Source organism: Camelina sativa, chromosome 17, assembly GCF_030686135.1.
Source record: "Camelina sativa cultivar CO46 ecotype springtype chromosome 17, ASM3068613v1".
NCBI classification, from domain to species: Eukaryota; Viridiplantae; Streptophyta; class Magnoliopsida; order Brassicales; family Brassicaceae; genus Camelina; species Camelina sativa.
The window spans coordinates 2,963,108-2,989,331 of record NC_141896.1 but is presented as its reverse complement, the minus strand read 5'-3'; the positions used below and the strand labels follow the sequence as shown (position 1 = coordinate 2,989,331).

The window sequence follows — 26,224 nt, the reverse complement described above, 5'->3', positions numbered from 1 at the left end:
TTGTTTTGCGAAATTCCAATTTCTTAACGACGTACAAATAAAATCTTTATTTTGATTTATAAATTTTTGATAACGTTTAACTTAACTAGGCCGACAAGCAAGGCCCAAGAAGAAAGAAAATAGTCGGCGAGATAGGGGTATAATTGTAATTTGGAAATTATATTATGTTAAACCCTAATTTATTTTTCTTTTCGATTCAGCACTATAAATAAACTCGTATCCCCATCTTTTGTTTATTCATTGCTTTGTTCTTCGTCACCCTAGCCCCTCTATACACTTTTTTGGCGACATCTTTGAGGTAAGCGTTTTCGTACGCATCATCGGTCTGTGTGTTTTTTCTTCTCCGCTTGTGTTGATCTTTGCTGAAACTGTTTCGATCCCTTATCGTTGTTTCTCTCCTCTCTCTGTTTGATTCCTGTTTACATGTATATATATGCTTTGATGTTGTTCTATCGTTTGAATACCTGATCTAGGGTTTAGAGCTTAATCGATTGGTGAATTCTAGGTTTAATAGTGAAATCGATTGTAATCTAAGTTGTCGATCATCGGATCTATCTTGTTTTGAAAGTTTATTTTTGGTGCTTTAATTAGTAGACTTATATTTGTGATTTGGTAATTCTGGAGAAGCATAAGAAATCCTTTGTTTCCATCTTCTTGTTATCATCAAGTCGTGGAAACTCTCAGATTCTTTGCTAACCAACTCCTTGAATTGCTGATTTTAGCTCGCTTAGCGCAGTGGTCAGAGCACCACAGTTTTTTGTGGTAGAAATCGGTTCGACTCCGATAGCAGCTTTTTACAACAATTTGTTTGATGAATATGATTTTTGCTTAATTAAATATGTGTATTGAGTTGATTGACTCAATAATATGATTGTTGTTTCTGCAGATTGTTTTTGACGAGCAGCCATGGGTAAAGAGAAGTTTCACATCAACATTGTGGTCATTGGCCACGTCGATTCTGGTAAATCCACCACTACTGGTCACTTGATCTACAAGTTGGGTGGTATTGACAAGCGTGTCATTGAGAGGTTCGAGAAGGAGGCTGCTGAGATGAACAAGCGTTCCTTCAAGTACGCATGGGTCTTGGACAAACTTAAGGCCGAGAGGGAGCGTGGTATCACCATTGACATTGCCCTTTGGAAGTTTGAGACCACCAAGTACTACTGCACAGTCATTGATGCTCCTGGCCATCGTGATTTCATCAAGAACATGATTACCGGTACCTCCCAGGCTGATTGTGCTGTCCTTATCATTGACTCCACCACTGGAGGTTTTGAGGCTGGTATCTCTAAGGATGGTCAGACCCGTGAGCACGCTCTCCTTGCTTTCACCCTTGGTGTCAAGCAGATGATCTGCTGTTGTAACAAGGTAACCAAATCTTTCTTTTTAATCTCTAATATGGTAATTGCTTGTTTCTGGTTGCGTTCAGTCTCACTAACTGTTTGTTTTCTTCATGTTGTTTGTAGATGGATGCCACAACCCCCAAGTACTCCAAGGCTAGGTACGATGAAATCATCAAGGAGGTGTCTTCCTACTTGAAGAAGGTTGGGTACAACCCTGACAAAATCCCGTTTGTGCCCATCTCTGGATTCGAGGGTGACAACATGATTGAGAGGTCCACCAACCTTGACTGGTACAAGGGACCAACTCTCCTTGAGGCTCTTGACCAGATCAACGAGCCCAAGAGGCCATCTGACAAGCCCCTTCGTCTCCCACTTCAGGATGTCTACAAGATTGGTGGTATTGGAACGGTGCCAGTTGGACGTGTTGAGACTGGTTTGATCAAGCCCGGTATGGTTGTGACCTTTGCCCCCACAGGGTTGACCACTGAGGTCAAGTCCGTTGAGATGCACCACGAGTCTCTTCTTGAGGCGCTTCCCGGTGACAATGTTGGGTTCAATGTTAAGAATGTTGCTGTCAAGGATCTTAAGAGAGGGTATGTGGCCTCCAACTCCAAGGATGACCCTGCCAAGGGAGCTGCCAACTTCACGTCCCAGGTTATCATCATGAACCACCCTGGACAGATTGGTAACGGTTACGCCCCAGTCCTCGATTGCCACACCTCTCACATTGCAGTCAAGTTCTCTGAGATCTTGACCAAGATTGACAGGCGTTCTGGTAAGGAGATTGAGAAGGAGCCCAAGTTTTTGAAGAATGGTGATGCCGGTATGGTGAAGATGACCCCTACCAAGCCCATGGTTGTTGAGACTTTCTCTGAGTACCCACCATTGGGACGTTTTGCTGTGAGGGACATGAGGCAGACTGTTGCAGTCGGTGTCATCAAGAGTGTTGACAAGAAGGACCCAACTGGAGCCAAGGTTACCAAGGCTGCAGTCAAGAAGGGTGCAAAATGAACTCCCATTGTCAAAACTCTATCATCATCATCCGCAGGTGAAACAAAGAATGTTAGTTTTTTATGTTTAGTATGGTATATGGTCGCGTGTCTGTGTTCCTGTTTTGTCTCTTCTCCGTCTGAGCGCTGTTCTCGTAATTGGGTTCTTGATCGGAGGTGGCGGAGCTACGCACACATGCTTCCTGTTTTTTGCTTTTTGTTTGTTATCCAGTTCTGAACCTTTTTAAAATTTCTGTTATATGAATGAATATGTTCCCTGCGGTTATTGATTTCCTATCTTCCTTATATTACTATTTTCTTCTCTCGCGTACATCGGTTCTGAATTAATCCTCTCTTTTTCTCTCATTTGATGAACTTAACTTGATAGTTGCATTCTAGATTAGCTTGGGAAATTGACTAAGCCCATCCTCTTGTTCACAATGATATACGTGCACGTTTTCATGATTTCTTGAGATTCCATTACTTCACCTTCAACCATCCATACCACTAATACTTTTTTCTTGGTATGCGGTTGGAACACTTCACCCAAAGGTGTCGTCACCAAACCCCATCCTCCATTTCCTTCCAAACCTAACACTCAATCAGTATGTGAGATTCAATAACAGAGTCTTAAAGGAGCCATAGTTGCATCAATCTTGAGTATCTGCGCCTATGTCGTCATGCTGAGATCAAGTTACGGACCAACCTGAAGACTAGTCGATGATGGTATTACTTAATGTAGATGGTGTAGCATGTTGTCACTTTGCTTCCAAATGCCATAGGCAACAGTCTGAGACACAACTTTCCGGTTTCCGCAGCAATGTTGGATTCGTTTGAGAGTCCTCCTTCTTCCAATCCATTAGAGCCAACCAGGAGTGAAAAAAACCTTATGGTGTTCTCTTTCTTTGTATGAGTGCGAACCGTTATAGCATTCACCTGGCCTACCGGCTACACGTAAATTTTGATAATGTTTTCTACCAGCGTTTTCATTATGATGTATATGTACCTAGAATAACATAAGTACATGCTTGCTATAAATAATACTTGGTGTAACCATTTGTTATGTTTTCGCTACTTGATAATTAAATCGTTGTATCTAAAAAGAACTTACGTCATAAAATTTGCTCTCGTAATTGTAAGAGTCTTTTTTTTAAACCGCTCAAAACTAGATGTATATGTCAAAACCTTGGGCCGGTGCTCAGATGCTAACTCCGATTCCCCACTCCACTTGGTTCTCAAACATCTTTCTTAGTTGCGTTATTGCTTCCGTGTAGTCACTTGGAACATTTCACCACCTTCCCAATATGTTATGATGATAGGAGTGTGAATGTGACATATATTATGTTCTTCGTAGAAAAGGTGGACCACAAGAGTAATCTTGCGTCGGAATTCTTGTAACTGCAGTGCCATGTGGTGGTGCTTGCACGAAAATTAGTGTAGTCTCTCAAATGCTCTAGAGTCAGCTTCGTCTTACTCGTAGGAGTCACCGAATCAGGTACGTATCCACCGTTCCCACATCAGTCACCTTTACCTTCCGGGGGAATCTTCAAATCATCAACGGTCGGACTAGTTCCCGTCGCAACCTACTAGGAGAGATCATCTTCTGACAATAGAGAAGCATCTACCTTCATCGTTCACCTCAAGAAAACAGAAAGTCCCTTTTTCGTACGTTGCTCCCTCCCCGTTTTAACCCACCCGCTAATTTAGACCTTTCTAACCGCAAGTCCAGCTCAGCATGCCATGGTTCTAGAAAGCCCTAAAGTGGTTTCAATGTTTGTAAGAGTCGTTAATTACGTATGATGGAGACCAACACACATATTATATAATGTGACATATACATTAACCAAATTAATTAAAAGGATATTAACCAAATTAATTAAGAGGAAGTCGTGGCGAGACACAGGGGCAAAATTGTCAGAACAAACCCTAACTTCGCTTCACCACTATAAATATAAACTCGTATGCACCTAGGATTTATTTCCCTAGTTCTCTCCCACTCTTCTTCGTCAGCCGCAAAATACATACGTCTTCCTTTTTGCGATTTCGCTTTAGCTGAGAGGTAAGCGCTTCATACGCATCTACGATCTGAATTCTTACTCTTCTATTGACCTTGGTTGAAACGATTTTGATCCGTGCTCGTTTGCGTTTGCTTTTACTTCTTCGATTCGTTCATAGTTTGTGTTTCTTTACATGTATCTCTTGGATTTGGTGCTCGTTGTTGTTAGGATCGTTTAGATTATGTGGCGTAGATCTTATATATTGATGAAATCAACGTTTTATAGTGCAATTGAATTGATTTCTAAGCTGGATTTGTTTCTTAAGATTGTTTGATCTAATCGGTTGATCTGTTTCTGTGATTTTTTTATTGCGCGATTGACTCTTTTGTTAGATACATCGTAGTTGATTTGATTGATTTCTTGATCGATCGTACTTTTCTAATAGTCGATTCGTATCGTATTTTTTTTGGGAGAAGCATAACAATTACAGTGTTCTAGTCTTCTTGGTTTGGAGTTTTGGGAACTCTCGGATTTGTATCTGTAGAGATCCTTGAATTGCTGATTTATTTGTATGAATTTAAGCTCGCTTAGCTCAGCGGTTAGAGCACCACATCTTTTTATTTGTGGTAGAGATCGGTTCGACTCCGATAGCAGCTTCTTACTGTGATTGTTGAATTTCGTATTGATTTATATATGTCTACTGTGTTGATTTGACTTAATAATATGATTGATCTTTCTGCAGATTGTTTTTGACGAGCAGCCATGGGTAAAGAGAAGTTCCACATCAACATTGTGGTCATTGGCCACGTCGATTCTGGTAAATCCACCACTACTGGTCACTTGATCTACAAGTTGGGTGGTATTGACAAGCGTGTCATTGAGAGGTTCGAGAAGGAGGCTGCTGAGATGAACAAGCGTTCCTTCAAGTACGCATGGGTCTTGGACAAACTTAAGGCCGAGAGGGAGCGTGGTATCACCATTGACATTGCCCTTTGGAAGTTTGAGACCACCAAGTACTACTGCACAGTCATTGATGCTCCTGGTCATCGTGATTTCATCAAGAACATGATTACCGGTACCTCCCAGGCTGATTGTGCTGTCCTTATCATTGACTCTACCACTGGAGGTTTTGAGGCTGGTATCTCCAAGGATGGTCAGACCCGTGAGCACGCTCTCCTTGCTTTCACCCTTGGTGTCAAGCAGATGATCTGCTGTTGTAACAAGGTAACCAAATCTTTCTTTTTAATCTCTAATTTGGTAATTGCTTGTTTCTGGTTGTGTTCAGTCTCACTAACTGTTTGTTTTCTTCATGTTGTTTGTAGATGGATGCCACAACCCCCAAGTACTCCAAGGCTAGGTACGATGAAATCATCAAGGAGGTGTCTTCCTACTTGAAGAAGGTTGGGTACAACCCTGACAAAATCCCGTTTGTGCCCATCTCTGGTTTCGAGGGTGACAACATGATTGAGAGGTCCACCAACCTTGACTGGTACAAGGGACCAACTCTCCTTGAGGCTCTTGACCAGATCAACGAGCCCAAGAGGCCATCTGACAAGCCCCTTCGTCTCCCACTTCAAGATGTCTACAAGATTGGTGGTATTGGAACGGTGCCAGTTGGACGTGTTGAGACTGGTTTGATCAAGCCCGGTATGGTTGTGACCTTTGCCCCCACAGGGTTGACCACTGAGGTCAAGTCCGTTGAGATGCACCACGAGTCTCTTCTTGAGGCGCTTCCCGGTGACAATGTTGGGTTCAATGTTAAGAATGTTGCTGTCAAGGATCTTAAGAGAGGGTATGTCGCCTCCAACTCCAAGGATGACCCTGCCAAGGGAGCTGCCAACTTCACCTCCCAGGTTATCATCATGAACCACCCTGGTCAGATTGGAAACGGTTACGCCCCAGTCCTCGATTGCCACACCTCTCACATTGCAGTCAAGTTCTCTGAGATCTTGACCAAGATTGACAGGCGTTCTGGTAAGGAGATTGAGAAGGAGCCCAAGTTTTTGAAGAATGGTGATGCCGGTATGGTGAAGATGACCCCTACCAAGCCCATGGTTGTTGAGACTTTCTCTGAGTACCCACCATTGGGACGTTTTGCTGTGAGGGACATGAGGCAGACTGTTGCAGTCGGTGTCATCAAGAGTGTTGACAAGAAGGACCCAACTGGAGCCAAGGTTACCAAGGCTGCAGTCAAGAAGGGTGCGAAGTGAACTCCCATAATCAAAACTCTATCCGCAGATGAATCAAAAAATGTTGTTAGTTTGTTTACTCTAGTTTGGTATTTGGTCGCTTGTTTGTGTTACAGCTTCGTCACTTCTCCGTCAGAGCGTTGTTCCCGGAACTGGGTTCTTGATCGGAGGTGGCGGAGCTACTTAGCACCCGAGCTTTTTGTTTTTTGAACCTTTTTTGGATTATTGTGACATTCCTGCGGATTTTCTTATCTTGGTTGGATTTCTCCATCTCCATATATCATTTTTAAACTCATGCTCCCGGTCCTTAAATTGCAAGTTTGCACCTATGCATATGAAATTTAGCATTGCAGCATATAAATATAAGGAAACATCCTATCTAACCTGTGTATTCCGATCTCATATTAAAGGAATCATAGAATTGAATAAACTTCTCACAGTTTTCATGACCGAAAATCTTGGGATTGGTTTCTTGAGATGCACCGACGTGATGTGACTGTGGCCCTTGTACTTGTAGTACTTTGCTCTTTCATTGTATGGCTTGTTTATTTCCTTTACGGTTATGTTTGAAAATCTGATCCGACCTGCAAACAAGACTATCCTATCAAATAATTATCATGAAGTACTCGAACATTCTTCTACTATACATTCTACAACTATAAGATGTAAAACGCCATTGACAAAATAAATTAATAATGTATCACATCAACTGAACGCGGATGATAAAATAATATAATAATCCATTATATCAACCAATTTTGCTTTATTTTGTGAACGATATGATGGATTCTTCATTAAAATTTAAAGGATTACATATAAGTATATAACAATCCTACCTAATAATTATACACCAATTGAGTAATATAGTGGATTTTTTTCATTAAAATTTAATTTATTTTAATTATTTATTTTATTTAAAAAATAACAATCATTAATCGTCTCTTAATGGGCTTCAGGCCTGGAAAACAAATCATTAACAGTTACAAAACGAAAAACTAAATTTTCGGTAAACAGAAACAAAAAGCAAGGTTAAGCGGAGGCAGAGAATCATAACTACTAGCTCCAGCGAATACAAGGCCCACAAATTTGTGACTACGTCGTCAAATGGATTCCTTGACTAGACTATTTAGATACCATCTCTGAACCGTCACCAATGACATGTCCAACCCGCCACAAATCTTTCGGAATAAATGGACTCTCCAACACTCTGCCACCTATTGAATGTCGAATCCTCTTCCTAGCAAAACGACATAATAGGATCTAAGCTCTTGCTCTCCGAAGCCATGAACCGGAAAGCTTTTCCGAGGTATAGCAAACTTTAGATCTGGTCCAGCGGAATCAAAACACGGTGATTTGAAGAGGAAGAGGCTCAACAACCTCTCAATCGCCAGAACCCCTGTTAGCAATCTAAGATCTTGAGAAGGATCTACCGTTAACCACCAAAACACTCATCAGAAAATCCACCAATCCGTAAGCGTTCTCCGCTGCTACCACAACCTCCAAGGTTGAGCGTGAAAGATGTCATTGCATATCCAACAACGTCTTCAAACTAGGAGAAACCTGAACCAAAGCCTTTTGTCCGCCGAGAAAGGCCCACAACAGCAACGCATGCCGAAAAAAACCACACCGCTCTGATAACAGAGAAAAAAGCTTACCTCACTCTTGTAGCGGTTTGAAATTCAGACCCACGATGAAAATCTGGACCGAAAACATAATAAGAACAACTAGATGTAAGAAGAAAACTTTGGTGAGAGAAAAGAGAGTTTGCTACAGAAACAATTATCATTTTCACATTATTAAACTTATTAACCTAGTAGTTATATCCTACTATATTAATTGAGAAGTACAAATATGAAACTAACCTTAAAATGTGTAAAAAATTACATTCAATTGCCACTAGAAAAAAATAATTAAGTTTAATTAACTAATTTAAATAAATATAATTAATTAAAAATAAAAAACACTCACAGATCAAATATTAAAAAATATAATAAAATCTAAAAATTTATTTTATCTCTCTAATAAATTATGGACGAAATTACTAATTATCTTTTAAAAAAATATATAAACCAATCAGAATTTTAAAAAGTAAGATTTTATATCCAAGTATACAATACAATTATTTTTAATAACTAAATCTGAAGATTTTGTTAAGTTTTCAAAATATGATTCTCCTATCATCTTTATTTTATTTTATTTACAAATTGTTTGGAATTTTCATATAATACTTATAATTAATAAAATGCATATTTTTTTTTCTGCATATGTTGTGATCTGAATTTTTTAAAACGAAGATATATTACTCATTGTATGAAAATATGTGTTTTAATTTCCACATTGGCAGGTTGGTAAAACTAAATTTATATAAATGATAAATTAATAATTTTTATTTGCTCACAATTATAATATTAAAATTACTATTTTATATTTCACAAAATAATGATGCAAATACAACAAACAAACAATATAAAACTGTAATAATACGTCAAAAATAAAATGCTATGATATTTTAAGATAATTAGTATTCAAATAGATTAATAGATTTACATAAGAAATTAAAATAAATATTATCTCAAACAAAATAACTTTAAAAAAAAAAAAAACAATAATTATTATTATTTTATTATAATTTTTTTTAAAAGATGTTGACCCGTGCTATATCCTAGTACAATTGTATTTCTAAATACCATCAGCCCATGTCGTGAATTTGGGCGTATCTTCTAATTTTTTTAATTTTTTAAAATTTATAACTATCAAATTATATAGTCTTGCCATATATTCTTATAAGTACAGTTACATCATTTGTATAACTAAGATAAGTGACTATATAAGGTTTTGTAATCATATTTTGTTAATGAATGAGAAAACAATATTCTTAACAAAGTTTGAAATATGTTTTTAATTTTGGAACGGATCTAAACCTAATCAGTGATCGAGTTACCAAATGTATAAAGCTCGAGCATCGATCCAAAGTTACAATTGCTCATTGACTTCTTGCTTTATATAATAAGGATTATTTTGAACATAAAAATAATTTTTTTTCAAACAACATACAAGAAGTTAACTCATTAAAGATACGTATGTATCACATTTAATAGATTTATTTATTGTTTAAAGTGTATTAATTTAGTACTTACGAAATATAAAGAACAATAAATAAATTCTAGTGGCTTACTTGAATTTTTGTCAACTGGTATATGTAATCCTTTTTAAAATAATGCGAAATAAATCTGGTCACGCGCGGGGTTTTTGTGGAAACGTCCACACAATTTTGATAAACGCGCTCTACGCGCAACTGATGCGTGTGGGTTTTATATCCACTCCAAAGTCTATTCTGATGCGTGTGGGTTTTCTAATATTAATATCGCGTGGGCTCTATAACTTAAGTTAGACCCAGAAATATTTATTTGTATAGAGCCCATTCCATAGCCCATAATCTCATAATAGATTATTGTGTTATTCAATTAAGCCCAAGGCATACTACATTTCCATTTATTATTTTTCTTTGCTATCATATTCTGAATATTGTATTTATCCATTTCGTCGTTTATATAATACTAGGGATTGGACCCGCACATACGTGCGGGGTTAATTTTAAAAGAACTAAGTTTGTAATTAAGTTTAGATTATGCGGAGTTACATTTGTAATTATGAATGTTAAAAATGTTATTAACATTCATAATCTAACTTTGTACATATTTATTTTCAGTTCGGTTTGAAAAGAAGATGATTAGATTTAAGTACATTAAAAAATAGTAAGAAAAAGATAGTATATTTGTTTATATGTTTCTGGAACCCGTCCCATCAAATATATGTATGTCCCTTTTTTATCTTATAACCGTAGTTTTAATAATATTTTATAAATTTAAGATTGTATATTTTAGTCCAACAAATAAGGAAGTAGGTAAAAGATTCCCACCCACATAACATTTTATTTGTAAATATAATTATTTGGTATAACATTTATAACATAAACTTATATTGGTTTACCTTCATCTAATTTCTAAACCTTTGAAATAATAACCGCTTCACCATAAATTTTTGATTCATAATAAATTTAATTTAACTATCGTAATTTTATAATCTTATCTTGATATATTTATTTCTTGTTCTTTTTTCTATGAAAAATAGTTTATATAATGTTTTTATTTTTTTTAAATTACATGTTTTCGTCTCCTATCTGATCTTCCGTGTACATTAGATTTGTTAATTAATTATGTATTAGTAAAACTAAAATTATTTGGGGTTAATTTCTGTGAACTAAACCTATGGACCAACCCGCACTTTTGTGCAGGGTTTTTTAATTTTTTAAAATTTGTTTAAATTGTTTATATTAGATAATTTATTAAAAATAGTGAGAATACCTACTATAATATATAAATTTTGACAGAAAACATAAATGTTTCTAATTTAATTGAACCCAAAGTCTTTAGGAGCCATAATTATAGAAGTCCATTATAATAAGTATTGATAAAATAAAAAAATGAAGTTAAAAATATTTAAAAACTAATATTATTATTTGTTTGGTAAAAATAAAAGAAAAATAAAAAAATAATGAGTCAAAACAGTATATGCAATTCAATTTGATCATGTAGAAGTAATAAAAAACTTTTTCAAAGTTGTAAAGGTTGCATTCATAAAAATCACAGATTCAAAATATAACTTTGTAATTAATTATTTTAAATAAAATTTCTGATTGTTTGTTTAAATGGATATATGTCATGTTTTTTTTTGTTTTTTTGTATCCCTAAGTGTGCTCCCTAATTAATATTATAGATAGATATATGATTATTTGTTTATATCTAATTGTATTAAATTAATATGTTATTTCTGTAAATATCTCACAATTTAAAACCAAATCAAATATGTTTATATATATATATATATATATATATATAATTTTAGATTTAATTTCTTTGATTATTATGGAAGCAAACTTTAAACTTTAAACATTTCCAAAAATATAGGGTAATTTTTATTTTATAATTAATTTTGTAATTATTGTTTCCATAAATATTAGATGTTTGACTAACAGTTTTTGTTTACCATATATTGTTTATTTTTTTATTTTTAATTATATAAGTAATTGAACATGTTTGGCAACATGGATATATGTCATGTTTTTTTTTTGGTATCCCTAAGTGTGCTCCCAATTAATTGATATATATATAAAATTTTTGATTTAAATTCTTTGATTATTATGGAAGCAAACTTTAAACTTTAAACCATTTCCAAAAATATAGGGCAATTTTTATTTTACAATTAAATTCGTAATTATTGTTTCCATAAATATTAGATTTTTGATTAACAGATTTTGTTTACCATATATTGTTTATTTTTTTATTTTTAATTATATAAGTAATTGAACATGTTTGGCAATATGAATATATGTCATTTTTTTTTTTTATTCCTAAGTGTACTCCCCAATTAATAGTATAGATACTTTTCCGCGTCTAGTTGGTTAATTAAATTATTTTCTCTTTTAGTTTAGTGAAATTAAAAACGAATTCAAATAGATAAACGTCTACAGTAGAACTTTATTTATACTTTCATAGCGAAATAGAAAAAGAAAAAAGTAGACTTATCTATATTTTACACTGAACTTTGTATTTGAAGTGAAGTCTTGAACTTGAAACTCAGTAAAAAGAAACAAACTCGATCGTTGACATGAATGGTTCCCTCTTGATTGATTCGTAGATGGAAACTAGTCATACCTTGTGGGCACTACATGAGAAAAAACAAAAATCAAGCTTCTTTACTTAGGCTGTGTAGGCCGGATTCAAGGTTTTGCATACCTTACTAATAGTGATTCTGTTGAGGGATGAGTTTTCGATTAATCCTGCAAAAGAGAAAGACAAGAAGAGTGAGACTAATATGATGAAGAACAAGAAGGTTGGAAGTTAGATGGAGAAGAAGAAGTGGTCGTACGGAGAAGATTGCTATTTTGTTGTTGTGGACTTAGAAGACTAATTGGCTGGAGTTAAGCCCACTTAAGGTTTGTGTCTTTAGTGTTCTTTGGACTATTATTAGTGTTAGGCCCAAAATAAGAGTTTGTGTTGTTTACTTAGTTTAACTAAGGAAGTTGTTGAAAACCTTAGTTAGACTAGATTAGATAATAGTTGTTGGAGTTGTTAGTGGCTAGTAGCTAAGGTAAGGTTGTTTAAGGTTGCTTGTGTCCAGAAGTCTAATGTCTAGATATAATGATGTAATAGTTGCTAAGTCTAGAGTCTAAGTAAATGAGTGTAAAAGAAATCTATTATAAGTATGTAATGTGTGTGAAGAGTTGTAATGGATGAGAAAAATGAATGAATGAGAGTTCAAATAAAATTGAGTTCTTTGAGTGAAGAAAGAAAAGAAACTAACTTGAATTCAAAGTGAAAATGTCAACAGATTCACTGGGTTTGATCATGAATTGACCGGACTTGATTGGGATTGGGATTGTGATCATGGCTTGATCATCAGATTGGGATTGTGATCATGGCTTGACCGGACTTGATCAGATTGGAATTGTGATCATGGCTTGATCACTGAGATCATATTAGGATTGTTGTGATCATGGCTTGATGATTACTCAGATCAACCATAAATTGTTTGACTAAAAAGTAAAAACAAATACAAATTTAGTTTTTTCTGTTTTAAAAATAAAATAGAATAAAATAAGATTAATCCCTTTAAAACAAAACATTCGATCGGTGCACTTCAATTACGATTGGATCACAGTTCAAATGAGCATTCAAATCTCATCCTTGTAGCACTATACTTTCTCTCCATTCTTACATAAGTTACATTTATGTAGTAATGTTTCTTGTCAAGTGCTATGAAAATGTCAAACCAACAGATAAAGGCGATACGGAAAATATTAGACCAAGATTCAGCAGGAATATCATAATATAACATAATCTCCAAAAAAAGGTTCAAAATCAGACCACAATTTCAAGGCAAAAAAACAAAAAGTTTGGGTGCTAAATAGCTCCGCCACCTCCGATCAAGAACCCAGTTCCGGGAACAACGCTCTGACGGAGAAGTAACGAAGCTGTAACACAAACAAGCGACCAAATACCAAACTAAAGTAAACAAACTAACAACATTTTTTGATTCATCTGCGGATAGAGTTTTGATAATGGGAGTTCACTTCGCACCCTTCTTGACTGCAGCCTTGGTAACCTTGGCTCCAGTTGGGTCCTTCTTGTCAACACTCTTGATGACACCGACTGCAACAGTCTGCCTCATGTCCCTCACAGCAAAACGTCCCAATGGTGGGTACTCAGAGAAAGTCTCAACAACCATCGGCTTGGTAGGGGTCATCTTCACCATACCGGCATCACCATTCTTCAAAAACTTGGGCTCCTTCTCAATCTCCTTACCAGAACGCCTGTCAATCTTGGTCAAGATCTCAGAGAACTTGACTGCAATGTGAGAGGTGTGGCAATCGAGGACTGGGGCGTAACCGTTTCCAATCTGACCAGGGTGGTTCATGATGATAACCTGGGAGGTGAAGTTGGCAGCTCCCTTGGCAGGGTCATCCTTGGAGTTGGAGGCGACATACCCTCTCTTAAGATCCTTGACAGCAACATTCTTAACATTGAACCCAACATTGTCACCGGGAAGGGCCTCAAGAAGAGACTCGTGGTGCATCTCAACAGACTTGACCTCAGTGGTCAACCCTGTGGGGGCAAAGGTCACAACCATACCGGGCTTGATCAAACCAGTCTCAACACGTCCCACTGGCACCGTTCCAATACCACCAATCTTGTAGACATCCTGAAGTGGGAGACGAAGGGGCTTGTCAGATGGCCTCTTGGGCTCGTTGATCTGGTCAAGAGCCTCAAGGAGAGTTGGTCCCTTGTACCAGTCAAGGTTGGTGGACCTCTCAATCATGTTGTCACCCTCGAAACCAGAGATGGGCACAAACGGGATTTTGTCAGGGTTGTACCCAACCTTCTTCAGGTAGGAAGACACCTCCTTGATGATTTCATCGTACCTAGCCTTGGAGTACTTGGGTGTAGTGGCATCCATCTACAAACAACATGAAGAGAACAAACAGTTAGTGAGACTGAACACAACCAGAAACAAGCAATTATCAAACTAGAGGATATAAAAAAAGATTTGATTACCTTGTTACAACAGCAGATCATCTGCTTGACACCAAGGGTGAAAGCAAGGAGAGCGTGCTCACGGGTCTGACCATCCTTGGAGATACCAGCCTCAAAACCTCCAGTGGTGGAGTCAATGATAAGGACAGCACAATCAGCCTGGGAGGTACCAGTAATCATGTTCTTGATGAAATCACGATGGCCAGGAGCATCAATGACTGTGCAGTAGTACTTGGTGGTCTCAAACTTCCACAGGGCAATGTCGATAGTGATACCACGCTCCCTCTCGGCCTTGAGTTTGTCCAAGACCCATGCGTACTTGAAGGAACGCTTGTTCATCTCAGCAGCCTCCTTCTCGAACCTCTCAATGACACGCTTGTCAATACCACCCAACTTGTAGATCAAGTGACCAGTAGTGGTGGATTTACCAGAATCGACGTGGCCAATAACCACAATGTTGATGTGAAACTTCTCTTTACCCATGGCTGCTCGTCAAAAACAATCTGCAGAAAGATCAATCATATTATTAAGTCAAATCAACACAGTAGACATATATAAATCAATATGAAATTCAACAATCACAGTAAGAAGCTGCTATCGGAGTCGAACCGATCTCTACCACAAAAATAAGATGTGGTGCTCTGACCGCTGAGTTAAGCGAGCTTAAATTCATACAAAATAATCGAGGAGCTCTACAGAAACAAGTCCGAGAGCTCCCACAACTTGATATCAAGAAGGAACAATACATTCGTTAAGCTGCTTTTGAAAATCCCAATCACATGACAAATCGATAATCACATACATCCTAATAACAACATAACTATAGTACACTCAGATCCAATTACTAATCCATCGAATAATATAAAAATCCCAGAACCAGATCAATCGGATGATCGAGAAATCGATAAACTATATTTCAAAAACGAGATACTCAAAAACGATCTATTAACAAACAAAAAGCATCGAGTCAAAGGAGATACACAGGTAAAGAAGAATCAAACTGATAGAAGAGGGTAACAAACACGCAAACGAAAAGGATCGAAACAGTCTCAGCAAAGGTAAAGCAAAAAAGAAAGAAACAGATCGTAGATGCGTGCGTTCGAAGACGCTTACCTCAAAGATATCGCAAGGATGGAGTGTGTAGCGGCTAGGGTGAATAAGAAGGATTCAAGGAATCAGCGAGCTAATGATGAGAAGGTATACGACTCTTTTATTTTTATAGTGTTGAATCCATCGAAACCTAGGTTTAACATAAAATAATAATATCGTTATTCCATTTACCATTATACCCCTGTTCCGCCGACTCTGTCTTGGGCCTTGGGTCGGTTCGGTTGTGTTTCATTAAAAAAAAGGTAACAAAACTTCATAGTCAAGTTAATTTGAATTCGAGTAATGGTCACTTAAACCGCACACCTTTTAAGTTTTAATTGAGGTTACTCAAGCTACTGATCATGCAAACTCAACATTAATCACTATCATCCTTCGTGTATGTTCAAAACATTAATCACTATCATTAGCACACCTTTTAAGTTTTAATTGAGGTTACTCAAGCTAGTGATCCTGCAAACACAACTAATCGTGGCAATAGTATTACTTGGATCATCCCCATATATATAATAAATATTGTCCTCTATGTTAATACTGAACTAAGGCACTTGCACAATGAACAATTAACATATATATTATATTAATTAACCTCAAAATCTCATGACAATGGAAACTGTTTATTATAACAACCATTAAGTGTTCCATTCCATGAGCAACCTCAAGAGATAGCAACTTCCATGTTAATATTTTATTTCAGAAAAACTCCAGAGGACCTGAGATTGAGACCGGAGGACCTATCAACAAGCGACTCGCCTTTCCTTCTACGTATAGCTGAGGTAATGTGTTGGCCTCTCTTGCAGTAACGCCTTCTGCGGTCCACAACGTAACATGTGGCCATTCGTTCTTCGAGACTATGGTTTCCCCGTCCACAGATCCTACATGGGCAGTTAGAGCAGCCATCTTGTCGTTGTAGATGAGCTCCGTGAGTTCTACGGGTACCTCTCTATTCAAGTGCTGGCCATAGCTGGCCACAGCTGCTACGCCGTGGCTTCTCTTGTGGGCAAGCGTCACGTGAGACCGTTCAAGCTTTTCCTGTATTTTCTTTTTCTTTCCCTCTAGAAAAGATCCCACTGTTGGGTGTGCTGTGGCCAACTGATAAGTAAAAAAAACATCTATTCACAACTAAGCCCATACATAACCTTTTTTCTTTCTTTTTTTATGGTAGTTTGCGAATTTGGTTGGTTACCTCTTCAAGAAGACTGTGAACTTGAGTAGCAGGCAAGTTGATGGCAGCGAAAACAATAGACCCATGTTTTGTTTTCTCTGAACTTGGTGGTTTGTATTCACCCTTTGCGATTCTTTTGAGCTCTTCCCGCACTTGATGAGCTGCAGACTCAAATGGAATCTGAAAGTTGCAAACCAGAAAACAAAGACATTATATGCGCATCCCTTCTTCTTGTAATCTTTTATCATGTGCTGAAGAAATATCGACGCAGCTAAGAAACTATATAGCATGAATTTGTAGCTTTTCATGAACCCTCAATGACTAAAGTATCTTTTACCTGAACAGAATTGAGATATTCCGAATTTGCAACTAAAGTATCTCGTAGTTGTTTCTCCCATTTGGTCCACTCTGCTGCATATGTTCCTTTCGTCGACTCGAGTCTACAGCAAGAAAAATCAGATGAAGTAGAGAACTTCAGAACAAGAAACAAAAACGTCTGTGAGCACACTCATGTGTACGATTTTTCCAGTAACATGATCCAAGTACATCTAATCACAAGATAAACTAACATGATGTCTTCCTCCTTAGTTTTTGCTAAATTGCTATTAATGCCTTCCATTTGTTACGGTTTGACATTATTCAATTTTTCAACTCATGTAAAATGGTACTGTTGGCTACCCACCTCCCATGTCTTCGACTGTGGAGATTGAACAAATCTATGCCCTCCTCAAGAACTGATTTAACAGGATCAGGTAAAGGACTCCTGTATATGCGCAAAGAAAAGTCAATTAATTAAGTGTTTTACAAATTAATTAAATACGAAGTTGCAATTTGTAGCTGTGCCAAGTTCGAGTTTGTTAGGTCACATCTGATGTGACCATATACCTGTCTGATTTCAACAGTGGCATCTTGACGAGGGAGCCAAAGCGCTCAATCAATTCACTCTCAAATTCTTTACGGTTCTGGAAGTTAAAGACCGTTTAGTTAAATGTGAGATCAAATCATAAATATACTTGAAGAAAAGTTGTGGTGTATGTGATGATACCTTTCCCTCATAAAGGTGATAAAACATCAACAGCACATAGCCTGCATTTGAAGATGCCTTGTCGAGCTTTCCCTAACAATATTCATTGCATATGAATGAAACGATAGTTTATTAATTTGAACAGGGTTGTGATAAAAGTTGGATGATGCAGTTGAAGATAAACAGTGTATAAGATACAACTGCATACCGGATGGTTAACTCGTTGAAGTACACGGAACATGAAAACAGCTAACGCATCAAGTGAATATGGATTTGTATCGGTTCCTGTGTAGTCAAAGAGGGCCAAAAGTATATATCAAGCAAAAGATCACAACGAATACAGAGGATGAGACAAGGCAGTAATTGCGGAAACAAAGCAGAACAATATATTTGTGTGTTTTTAAGCAAAGTATAAACTTCTAACTGTACTCTTCTACAAGAAAATTGACTATCAAGCTTAGATTAGATACGAAAAAAAACGGGAACAAATTCAGTAAAAGATAAATGATCTTTCAACCTTTTATACTCAAAGCGTTTGCACGGTCATCCAATCAATTAAAGGTCAAAATATTATGGAATGTACTTAATATGACCATATTAAACAGCACACAAGAAGATTGGTAAATGAAATACATCAAATAATGGATCATAATTACACACCTTCGGAATCAGCAACGATTGGAACTGCAGAAGCCCTAGTTCTCCGACACATGTCTTCAATCTATAGGGAAATTACAAGAATAATATTGGAATGAGACTTGTTAAGAAACACAAGATGTGGAAATATATCAGGTCAGCCACTAACTAGGCTTCAACAATACAAGCAATGCACACATATGTATATGTATTAAAGGCAGGTTACAAGTAGTTGAAAAAAGATTGTCTTCAGCAAACCAAGCGAGGGTGTCATGGAACCAAATTTTAATCTTAATAACCATTAGGCAACAAAGCAATTGATTACGACTGCAACAATAGTTGCAAAGATTCTGATAAAAATCTACTCCTACAAAGCCACTCTTAAAGGATCAATGGGTAGAGATTAGTAATGAGTATCAGGCTTATAGCTCTACCTGAGAATCTTATAAGCCTGATACTAATCAATGTGAGGTTGTAACAGATTCTCAGCGTAGAATTAATTACCTGTCTCCAGACATCTTCATTTGGGGCATTTTTGTCAGCTAACATAATTGATTGTGGTTTTTTACGACGTTCATCAGCAACCTTTGGCCAATATTTTCCTGCCAAGTATGTAAAATATTGCATGAGATGGCAAACTAAAATTGAGAGACCAGAGCAATTTTGACCCCAAAAAAAACCCTACACTTTCAAATACCTTTGACAAGATCACCCATCAGGGTGTGCACTGGCCGATCATCTCCAAAGCCTCCTGGGGAGTTCAATAACTCCTTGCAAAGTGCAGATTTAGCACATCCAGGAATCCCTGAGAACAAATTAAAATTATTAATATCACAAGGAAACAGATTAACAGAAACGTTATATCAAGTGACATATACAGAAAGATATACGACCATTCTCTTTCTAACAATATCTTGCTCTCACTTCTGGTCAGAAGTTAAAAAATTTGATCTTTAACTAGTATTATCTGAATTACTAAAACAATCATCTATAATCTATTGAAAGCTAATTAAGACTACTATTAATAGGTTCAATATAAAACATTGCCACAAAGATGAAGTAAAACCAACAACCAGAATACATGATATAGACAATGCAAATTGAGTACCTGGAAAGAATACAATTAACCCCTCATCCTTGTGGACAGCTTCCTTCAAAGCTGGCTCAGGAGTAGCTGGTGTCACTCCTTTCTTCACAAGATCGCCTTCTTCATCTAGATCACCGTCAACAATGGCTAAGAAGTCCTCAGTTCTCACTAGGTTCCCGGCAGCCCCTATCAAAATCTGGTTCTTTGGGCTCTGTTTCGCGTACTGCTCCAGGAATGGCTCAGCTTCACTTAGGTATGTTGATGAAGATAGCTGATCATTCCCACACTTTTTTCTTATGTAAGCAGCCCTGTACATTTTGAAGAGAAGAAGAGTTGCTAATCAAGATTCAAAAAGCTGAAAAAACTTATTAGACAAACGGCAGCATCTAGGCAGTAGGTTACACAGTTTTAACAAAACTATATAAGCTTAGGCTACATGTGTAGAGCAGTGTGATTCTGGTACCATTCATCAAGCATCTTGCAAAGTTCTTTCTGCTTTCCATCTGATGTACCCCAGATTTTCATTTGCCTGGATGCAGAAACAACAATAATATTACAAAAAAAAAAAAAAGAAAAAAAAATCAAAAATTAAAGCTTGACCACGTCAGCTCCTAAATAATCAAAAAACATAATGAGCATGGCAAGTTAATCAGAATCCGGATTACCAAAAATATCACTATAACATTTGACACATCACTCTATATGTATATATTCATACGGAGAAAGCAGCTCACCTGAGGTAGTAGGTTTTGTAAGCTGCTGGCCCCTCTTTATATAGAACTGATAGGCCATTACGGATCAAAAAGGTTCTCAACTGTAAGAAAATTGAAGACATGTCCAACATCAGGAATTCAGGATAATCATGCAATAAAAGTAGGAAATTGCAACAAAATCACAAATCTCTCTAACCAGAAGAGACCTCCAGAGAAAAGAAAAATATACCTTGTATGGGAGAAACTTCAGTTTGATCATTAAGTTAGCATCATCATCAGCCAAATCATGTTTTCCTCGTTGAGCATCATTTTCACTGGCATCTTTGACCGCATTATCAGTACTTTTCAGAGCCATCAGATCTCTCCCTTTGTTCGACTTGAACAAATTAATATCAACAAAGAAACCTGAAAAGGAAAAAGAAGATCACTAACTAATATAGTTAACCAAAAAAACAGATGGCATTGGCCTATAGACCAGAGTTTTCCAATTTTCTTCATATGTCCAATTATTCTTTGTTTAGCGAGACCAAAAGGTACCACAACAACCATATCTGAAACGTCCAAGAAAATTATCCTAACAAAGTTATTTTTCACAAAGACTAGCAACTTCCCAAAAGATGTCAAAATCATTAAATTCTAGCAAAATGAATCAGAAATGGAATTTTAGAGCAAAGCTAAAGAAAAAGAAACAAACAAAAACATTTACCTCGATATAAAGGCCACAAACTAGGCATGTGCCTGAAACACGGTAATTATTTTAGTAAACAAAAATCAATATATTCTTAGTTTGATCAAACTGAAAGACATAAGTAGAGACGTCTTTAAGGATAACCTCATCTCGTTTTGGTAACGCCTAAATCCTGAATCGCTATGCACATGGACAACTAATTTATAAAATAGGTTGTCAGGCGATACGTCGTCAGCTCTATGATAATTATGGTAACACTTGAATGCGGCTGGAAGACGTTTTTCCTTCATCAAGCGTACCATTTCCTGTTAAAATGAAACAATTCAGTTGCTCATCAAAACTCAAAAGCACATAGATAATGGAAAAGGGTTAAATATGAAAGAACTCTGCAAGTGACAAATATATATCCAATAATTTCAGCGATTCTATTTCCAAACAAAGACATAATATCAAGTTACCTGTAATTTACTAGTTGAATAATCTACAGGCTGAGATTGCAGGAATTTTGTTATAACAGATTTGTCAGCATTTTTTGGATGAGATACATCTCCAGTCCAATCCAAGTCACTGGGGCAAAAGCTTGGCCCAACACTTCTTAAAAGTGCTGTCACTTGCTACAGCAGCACAAATAAGAAAAAAGGACCCTCTAGAATGAGAAATCTTTATCAAGAGATGGCAGCATAAATATTCAACTTGATAAAGCTAGTCAGATTTAAATTTCTTTTAGAACCTGTTTCTCGTTAGATCTATGGGCAGCAAATATCTCTCTTAGACTGAGTCCCAGATCAAGATTAGCTGAAATATTAAAAGCGAGGAGAAAGAATTTTTAATCTACACGGACTTGATAGAGTAGATTATCACGAAAACTAAAAGTAAATACTAAACAATAATAAGATAGTGCACCTCCATCACAAGGTGGTGGAGGGTGGTCTCTCAAGACATTTTCCATATCTCTGGCGCTTTGACTGCTCACGATACGCGCAACAAGACCCTCTAATATCTCACCCTGCACCTTAACATGGTCCTTTGAGCCTGCTTATTTTCATCCGAGAAATAATTGAATTTCATCAAGTTGAATTCCTTGCAAACTAATATGAATTCTCCAGATAGCAAAAGGGAATACCAAAAAAAAAAAAAACATTACCTGGAACTGATATATCAGCTACTTCATCAAGAGCCCTACAAACTGAGGTTGCTATCCCTTCTTCACAGAGTGCATCAAACGCGGCGAAAAAAGAGGTCGCTGATCTCCTTCATAAAATTTCAACAAAATACATGCAACCACCACTGTTAAATTTTTCATTTCCTCACCAATAAGCTGTCTACTAAAAACGCTATGGACAGTGTTCATCCAAAAATATCAGCATATAAATCCTCCAAGTAGGACGAGAAATCTCTAAAGGTTGATGGATTTTAGACCAGTAAATGCATCAACCAGATTCTATAACACATTCTTACTGTATACTTAGGAAAATGTGTCTTTCAAGCTGTACAACAAAAATTGATATCAAAACCTCAGCTAGAGAAAAACTATATTCTTAAAACGAAAATTAGCTAAAAGTATTTCAAACTCTTCCTTCACTAGCACTCTATTTAAAACAACAAGGACCCAAGGTAGGATGACAAGTACGGGAAAGATCGCCAAAGATGATAGCAGAAACGAACAGAAAGTGGTTAGGGTACCTTGTGGAAAACAGCCAAACGTGATTTGTTGGGAGACGCCATTTCCGGCAAAATGCAATTATTTCGGAAGTTGAATAGAACTTGGGCTTACCATTACCTAACTCGGTAACGGCCGTCACTACCACTGCAAGATGCAAATCAACATTTCTTTTTATCTGAACATCTTTAGCAGACTTATCTGACTTTCACAATTAAGAAAAAAAAAACCTTACCATAATCATCCAGTGGGCGTTGACCATGATCTCCAAGAACAGCTGTAACAAGTTCCATAGATATGCACATGTGATTTTCCTGGAAGAAAATGACTTATTATGAGCTCACTTTTTCTGGCAGCAATTGAGAATTTGGGTTGTTTAAAGCTCTGTCCATGGAAATACCTCAAGAAAATCATTGAACTCTGTCTCTTTCTCTAGAGCTTTAGTTCCCCAAGCCTCCCTGAACACCCGTGAAAGGACAAAAACACCTACTGCAGTATAACTGCAAATGAAATATTGGGTTAGCATATGAGAAACCGCTTGGTCGCCAGCTCAGTTTGCAATCACCATAAAGAATCACATAACAACATCAGAAATGAAAACGAGTAGTAAAATGCATTTTTGCTTCATCAAAAATGTTTTCAAATTATATCTGTAATGTGGTGTGGAATCTTTATCCGTAAACGCAACATGAATACGGAATACCATCAGCAGGCAACAAAACTCCAGAAAGAGAAAACATAAGATATTTTGTTGGACATACTATGAAACTAAAATGAAGTAGTAATCTATCTTGTAAGTGAAAATAAATGAAAAGTGTAAACCAAATCTAAAGCTTGAGTTTGAGTTTTAGTGATTGGAGTTTTGTCTAAGATTCTTTGTGAAGAGCTCATCAATAATCAAGGAAGGAATAACTGAAGCTTCAGAATAAATGAGCTTACATATTACCAAAGCTGTTCTTTGCATATGCTCCCCCTTTGTGACCGGCGTACATAAAGAGAGAGCCTGAATGCTTCTGGGATACCTGTAAAAGGTGCATTAAAACAAGTTCGTAAAACTTGAGAGTGTCAATACAGATATTCAATATAGGGTGTTGTTGTTGATACCTCTAGAGTTGCCAATCCTTTAGATACCATCTCAATCATTCTTGCTCTTATCTGCCAATATTAAGATAAGCATAAATAAAGCAAACTAACAATAAGTGCTACAAACAACAAGCAGTCAAGGAAAAGGCACTACCTCTTGGTCAGTCTTTTCGTTCTCAAATTTAGGATAGAAAGTGGCTCTGATCTGAGCATGACAATAAGTCGATTTGTCGACTGTAAAATTTTCCGACCCGCAAAAATTGCTTAGATTAAGACCATCTCCAGAAGAAGCTGTCTGTGAGACAGCTGACGTTTTACCAACTTGTGTTGCCGAAGAAGATCCATATGACTTAGGCTTCCACACTAGATTTTGAACAGTTTTGTTGCTTGTTGTACTTTGACTCGGTAAGACTGAAACATTAGTGTTGCTTTCCGCAAGACTCAACCCACCAAATTGATTGTTTACTGCTTCTGCAACAACGGATACAGAACGATCACTGGATTCAGATGGAGGAGCATCCATCTTCGGTTTCACTTGCCACTTCTGCTCAGCGTGACCTCTCTTTTTCTGCCAAAAAAACAAGAAACTCTCACAAACCAAGACTGAAGACAAATAAAGTTTCAATTTTTTTTAAGATGCAAAATTCAAACTCGTTTCCAGATAATCAAAAATCTAAAGTCATATATTACTGAACCACAAACTAATACATTGTAGACGAAGCAATCAAAACCCAGAAAGTGCAAATTTTTCTGAGGGAGTCATAACAAAATCGATAAAAATTGACAAATTGTTTATATTATTAACCCAGATTAAGGAAAGCATAATGAAACCTGCTTCTTAGGCATATCTGAGGGAGATAATCTGATGAAGGAGTTAAAACAGAAAGAGCGAGCAAAGGTAAAGTAAGGAGACGAAGATGATCGGAGAAGAAGAGAAGAGGTTGGAGAAAGATGGATGTTGAGAGAGAAAGCAAAGAGTGCTCTGTGTGGAACTGACGACATACACACGTGGCTTATATTGGTGCGAACCACGTAATATCGAAGAGGAGAGATGGCGGCGACCAAGTTCGGGATAGCTGTGAAACCGGCGGGACGACGACGGAGTTAAAGAGTGGGTAATGTTATGGTGCAGGGAAGAGCACCGTAAACCCAAAAACAAACAAACAAAAACTAATAAATGGGCCTGAGATGGGCCGTTTCATCACCTACCATCTAAACAAGAACGTTCGACAAGGGTGGGTGTGGGGGACATTAAGCATAGAAATAGCTTCATGGTTTAACATTAACAAACAAAAGGAGTTAGTTAGTTTACCTCAAGGAAGGATTGGAATAGAATGTCCCAACTGATTACACTAGAGAGTCTTTTATTTAGTCTCTCGCCTATAGTCACCACGCACAAAACGATACCTAAGCAACCAAAAAGTACAAAACCAAAGACTTCCCGATCGAGAGAAGCAACAGATCCAACCCGAGATTTCAGATCAATTTTCTTTACCAATTGATATATCAATCAACTAGGGTTCGGGTTCCGGTTCCGGTTCCGGTTCCGGTTCGTCTTCGTCTTCCTCCTCGGATAAATCTGGGAATACAAATTTCTCTTCGAAGCTTCTCCAGAATCTGAAACGAATTAAAGTAAAGTGATTGAATCTGGATCGATCGAGAGATCAGAGATCCAAAACCTCGTCTCGTATGGGTATGGCTTTCCTTGAAATTTACTGAAATGTTTTTTAAGTGTTGAGATTTGATTTGGGCGGAAGAACAATCTAAAACGACTTCGTTTTTAACCTTCACAAAAAAAAAGGTTGTTAAAAAAGGTAGAAGATGAGATCGGTTCGGTACTGTCTACGCTAACACAAACCAAAACCGGCTTATTAACCAATCGGACCTAAAATCCGCTTTTAAACCGGTAACAAGTAATATGGCCCAAAATCAAAAAAACACAGAGAAAATTGCTGCACTCTGAGTGTTATCGAAAGGTAGGTAAAAACATCAAACATATGTTAGCGAAGATAAAGCATCGAGCAATAAGCAATATACCAATTCTGATCTCCCCTCGTGAGAATCGGAGAGATTTGAAGGAGAAATTTGAAGATATTTTATACTAAACGAAGAGGACGAATCGTAGAGAAAAAAAAAAACATATCAAACAGTCGAAGCAGAAGAATAGATTGAATATGAACCCTAAGGTTTCCAAAAGAAACTTAGAAGGTTTAGAGCGTGTGTAGTCGTCGCCGAAGAAAAAGAAATCGACACACGACAAAAGTAATTAAATAAGGAAGGCACACGACGTCGTTTAGGTTTTTTTTAGGCATTGCATTGGTTTAGAACCGGTTTAGTCGACATCCGGTGTACTTACCGATTTGTGTCTGAACCACCTCTCCTTCTTTCTTTTTTTTTCCAAAAAAATAAAATAAAATAAAAATAATAGTAATAATAACCGACGCGTTAAA

General features: G+C 36.9%; 4 protein-coding genes and 1 long non-coding RNA gene across 10 annotated transcripts; 2 read left to right on the top strand and 3 right to left on the bottom strand.

Annotated features, from left to right (window-relative positions):
• Positions 1–87: 87 nt before the first annotated feature.
• Positions 88–2,622, top strand: LOC104754971 (elongation factor 1-alpha 1). The gene is made up of 3 exons (XM_087494761.1): positions 88–298; positions 887–1,368; positions 1,467–2,622. Exons 2-3 carry the CDS (start codon positions 907–909, stop codon positions 2,352–2,354), a joined length of 1,350 nt encoding a protein of 449 aa, XP_087350887.1. The 5' UTR covers positions 88–298; positions 887–906; the 3' UTR covers positions 2,355–2,622.
• A 1,560-nt stretch (positions 2,623–4,182) lies between these two features.
• Positions 4,183–6,813, top strand: LOC104754972 (elongation factor 1-alpha 1). Its single transcript, XM_010477272.3, has 3 exons — positions 4,183–4,391; positions 5,072–5,553; positions 5,652–6,813. Exons 2-3 carry the CDS (start codon positions 5,092–5,094, stop codon positions 6,537–6,539), a joined length of 1,350 nt encoding a protein of 449 aa, XP_010475574.1. The 5' UTR covers positions 4,183–4,391; positions 5,072–5,091; the 3' UTR covers positions 6,540–6,813.
• A 5,218-nt stretch (positions 6,814–12,031) lies between these two features.
• Positions 12,032–12,446, bottom strand: LOC147923291 (uncharacterized). Its single transcript, XR_015585779.1, has 2 exons — positions 12,314–12,446; positions 12,032–12,242 (listed from the first exon to the last, which is right to left on the bottom strand). It is a non-coding gene; the product is annotated as an uncharacterized LOC147923291 (long non-coding RNA).
• A 942-nt stretch (positions 12,447–13,388) lies between these two features.
• LOC104754969 (elongation factor 1-alpha 1) lies at positions 13,389–15,869 on the bottom strand. Its single transcript, XM_010477270.2, has 3 exons — positions 15,725–15,869; positions 14,633–15,114; positions 13,389–14,534 (listed from the first exon to the last, which is right to left on the bottom strand). The coding sequence occupies exons 2-3, from the start codon at positions 15,092–15,094 to the stop codon at positions 13,647–13,649; spliced, it is 1,350 nt and encodes a 449-aa protein (XP_010475572.1). The 5' UTR covers positions 15,095–15,114; positions 15,725–15,869; the 3' UTR covers positions 13,389–13,646.
• A 405-nt stretch (positions 15,870–16,274) lies between these two features.
• On the bottom strand, positions 16,275–26,013 carry LOC104754968 (tRNA ligase 1). 6 transcript variants are annotated; one of them, XM_087494749.1, is made up of 29 exons: positions 25,812–26,007; positions 25,087–25,559; positions 24,606–24,850; positions 23,929–24,342; positions 23,796–23,846; positions 23,631–23,713; positions 23,092–23,191; positions 22,927–23,005; positions 22,715–22,838; positions 22,176–22,282; positions 21,935–22,063; positions 21,762–21,826; positions 21,490–21,645; positions 21,176–21,336; positions 21,050–21,081; positions 20,573–20,748; positions 20,365–20,444; positions 20,094–20,159; positions 19,652–19,938; positions 19,241–19,348; positions 19,048–19,145; positions 18,568–18,628; positions 18,116–18,192; positions 17,929–18,000; positions 17,769–17,845; positions 17,566–17,646; positions 17,221–17,323; positions 16,905–17,063; positions 16,275–16,810 (listed from the first exon to the last, which is right to left on the bottom strand). In XM_087494749.1, the coding sequence occupies exons 3-29, from the start codon at positions 24,774–24,776 to the stop codon at positions 16,412–16,414; spliced, it is 3,516 nt and encodes a 1,171-aa protein (XP_087350875.1). In that variant the 5' UTR covers positions 24,777–24,850; positions 25,087–25,559; positions 25,812–26,007; the 3' UTR covers positions 16,275–16,411. The 6 variants fall into 6 exon arrangements, with proteins under 6 accessions (XP_087350875.1, XP_087350878.1, XP_087350877.1 ...); XM_087494752.1 differs by lacking the exon at positions 24,606–24,850 and having other exon boundaries at positions 25,087–25,154; positions 25,270–25,559; XM_087494751.1 differs by lacking the exon at positions 24,606–24,850 and having other exon boundaries at positions 25,812–26,013.
• Between the last annotated feature and the right edge of the window lie 211 nt (positions 26,014–26,224).

What these genes read in the sequence shown, in the direction of transcription:
- LOC104754969 (XM_010477270.2), bottom strand. Translation starts at nt 15,094, where the DNA reads ATGGGTAAAGAGAAGTTTCACATCAACATTGTGGTTATTGGCCACGTC. An exon ending in TGATCTGCTGTTGTAACAAG is followed by an intron (nt 14,535 to 14,632) that starts GTAATCAAATCT and finishes TGTTGTTTGTAG; the next exon opens with ATGGATGCCACTACACCCAA.
- LOC104754971 (XM_087494761.1), top strand. Translation starts at nt 907, where the DNA reads ATGGGTAAAGAGAAGTTTCACATCAACATTGTGGTCATTGGCCACGTC. An exon ending in TGATCTGCTGTTGTAACAAG is followed by an intron (nt 1,369 to 1,466) that starts GTAACCAAATCT and finishes TGTTGTTTGTAG; the next exon opens with ATGGATGCCACAACCCCCAA.
- LOC104754968 (XM_087494749.1), bottom strand. Translation starts at nt 24,776, where the DNA reads ATGTCGTCAGTTCCACACAGAGCACTCTTTGCTTTCTCTCTCAACATC. An exon ending in CGTTACCAAAACGAGATGAG is followed by an intron (nt 21,082 to 21,175) that starts GTTATCCTTAAA and finishes ACCGTGTTTCAG; the next exon opens with GCACATGCCTAGTTTGTGGC. An exon ending in TGCAAGATGCTTGATGAATG is followed by an intron (nt 19,939 to 20,093) that starts GTACCAGAATCA and finishes CAAAATGTACAG; the next exon opens with GGCTGCTTACATAAGAAAAA.
- LOC104754972 (XM_010477272.3), top strand. Translation starts at nt 5,092, where the DNA reads ATGGGTAAAGAGAAGTTCCACATCAACATTGTGGTCATTGGCCACGTC. An exon ending in TGATCTGCTGTTGTAACAAG is followed by an intron (nt 5,554 to 5,651) that starts GTAACCAAATCT and finishes TGTTGTTTGTAG; the next exon opens with ATGGATGCCACAACCCCCAA.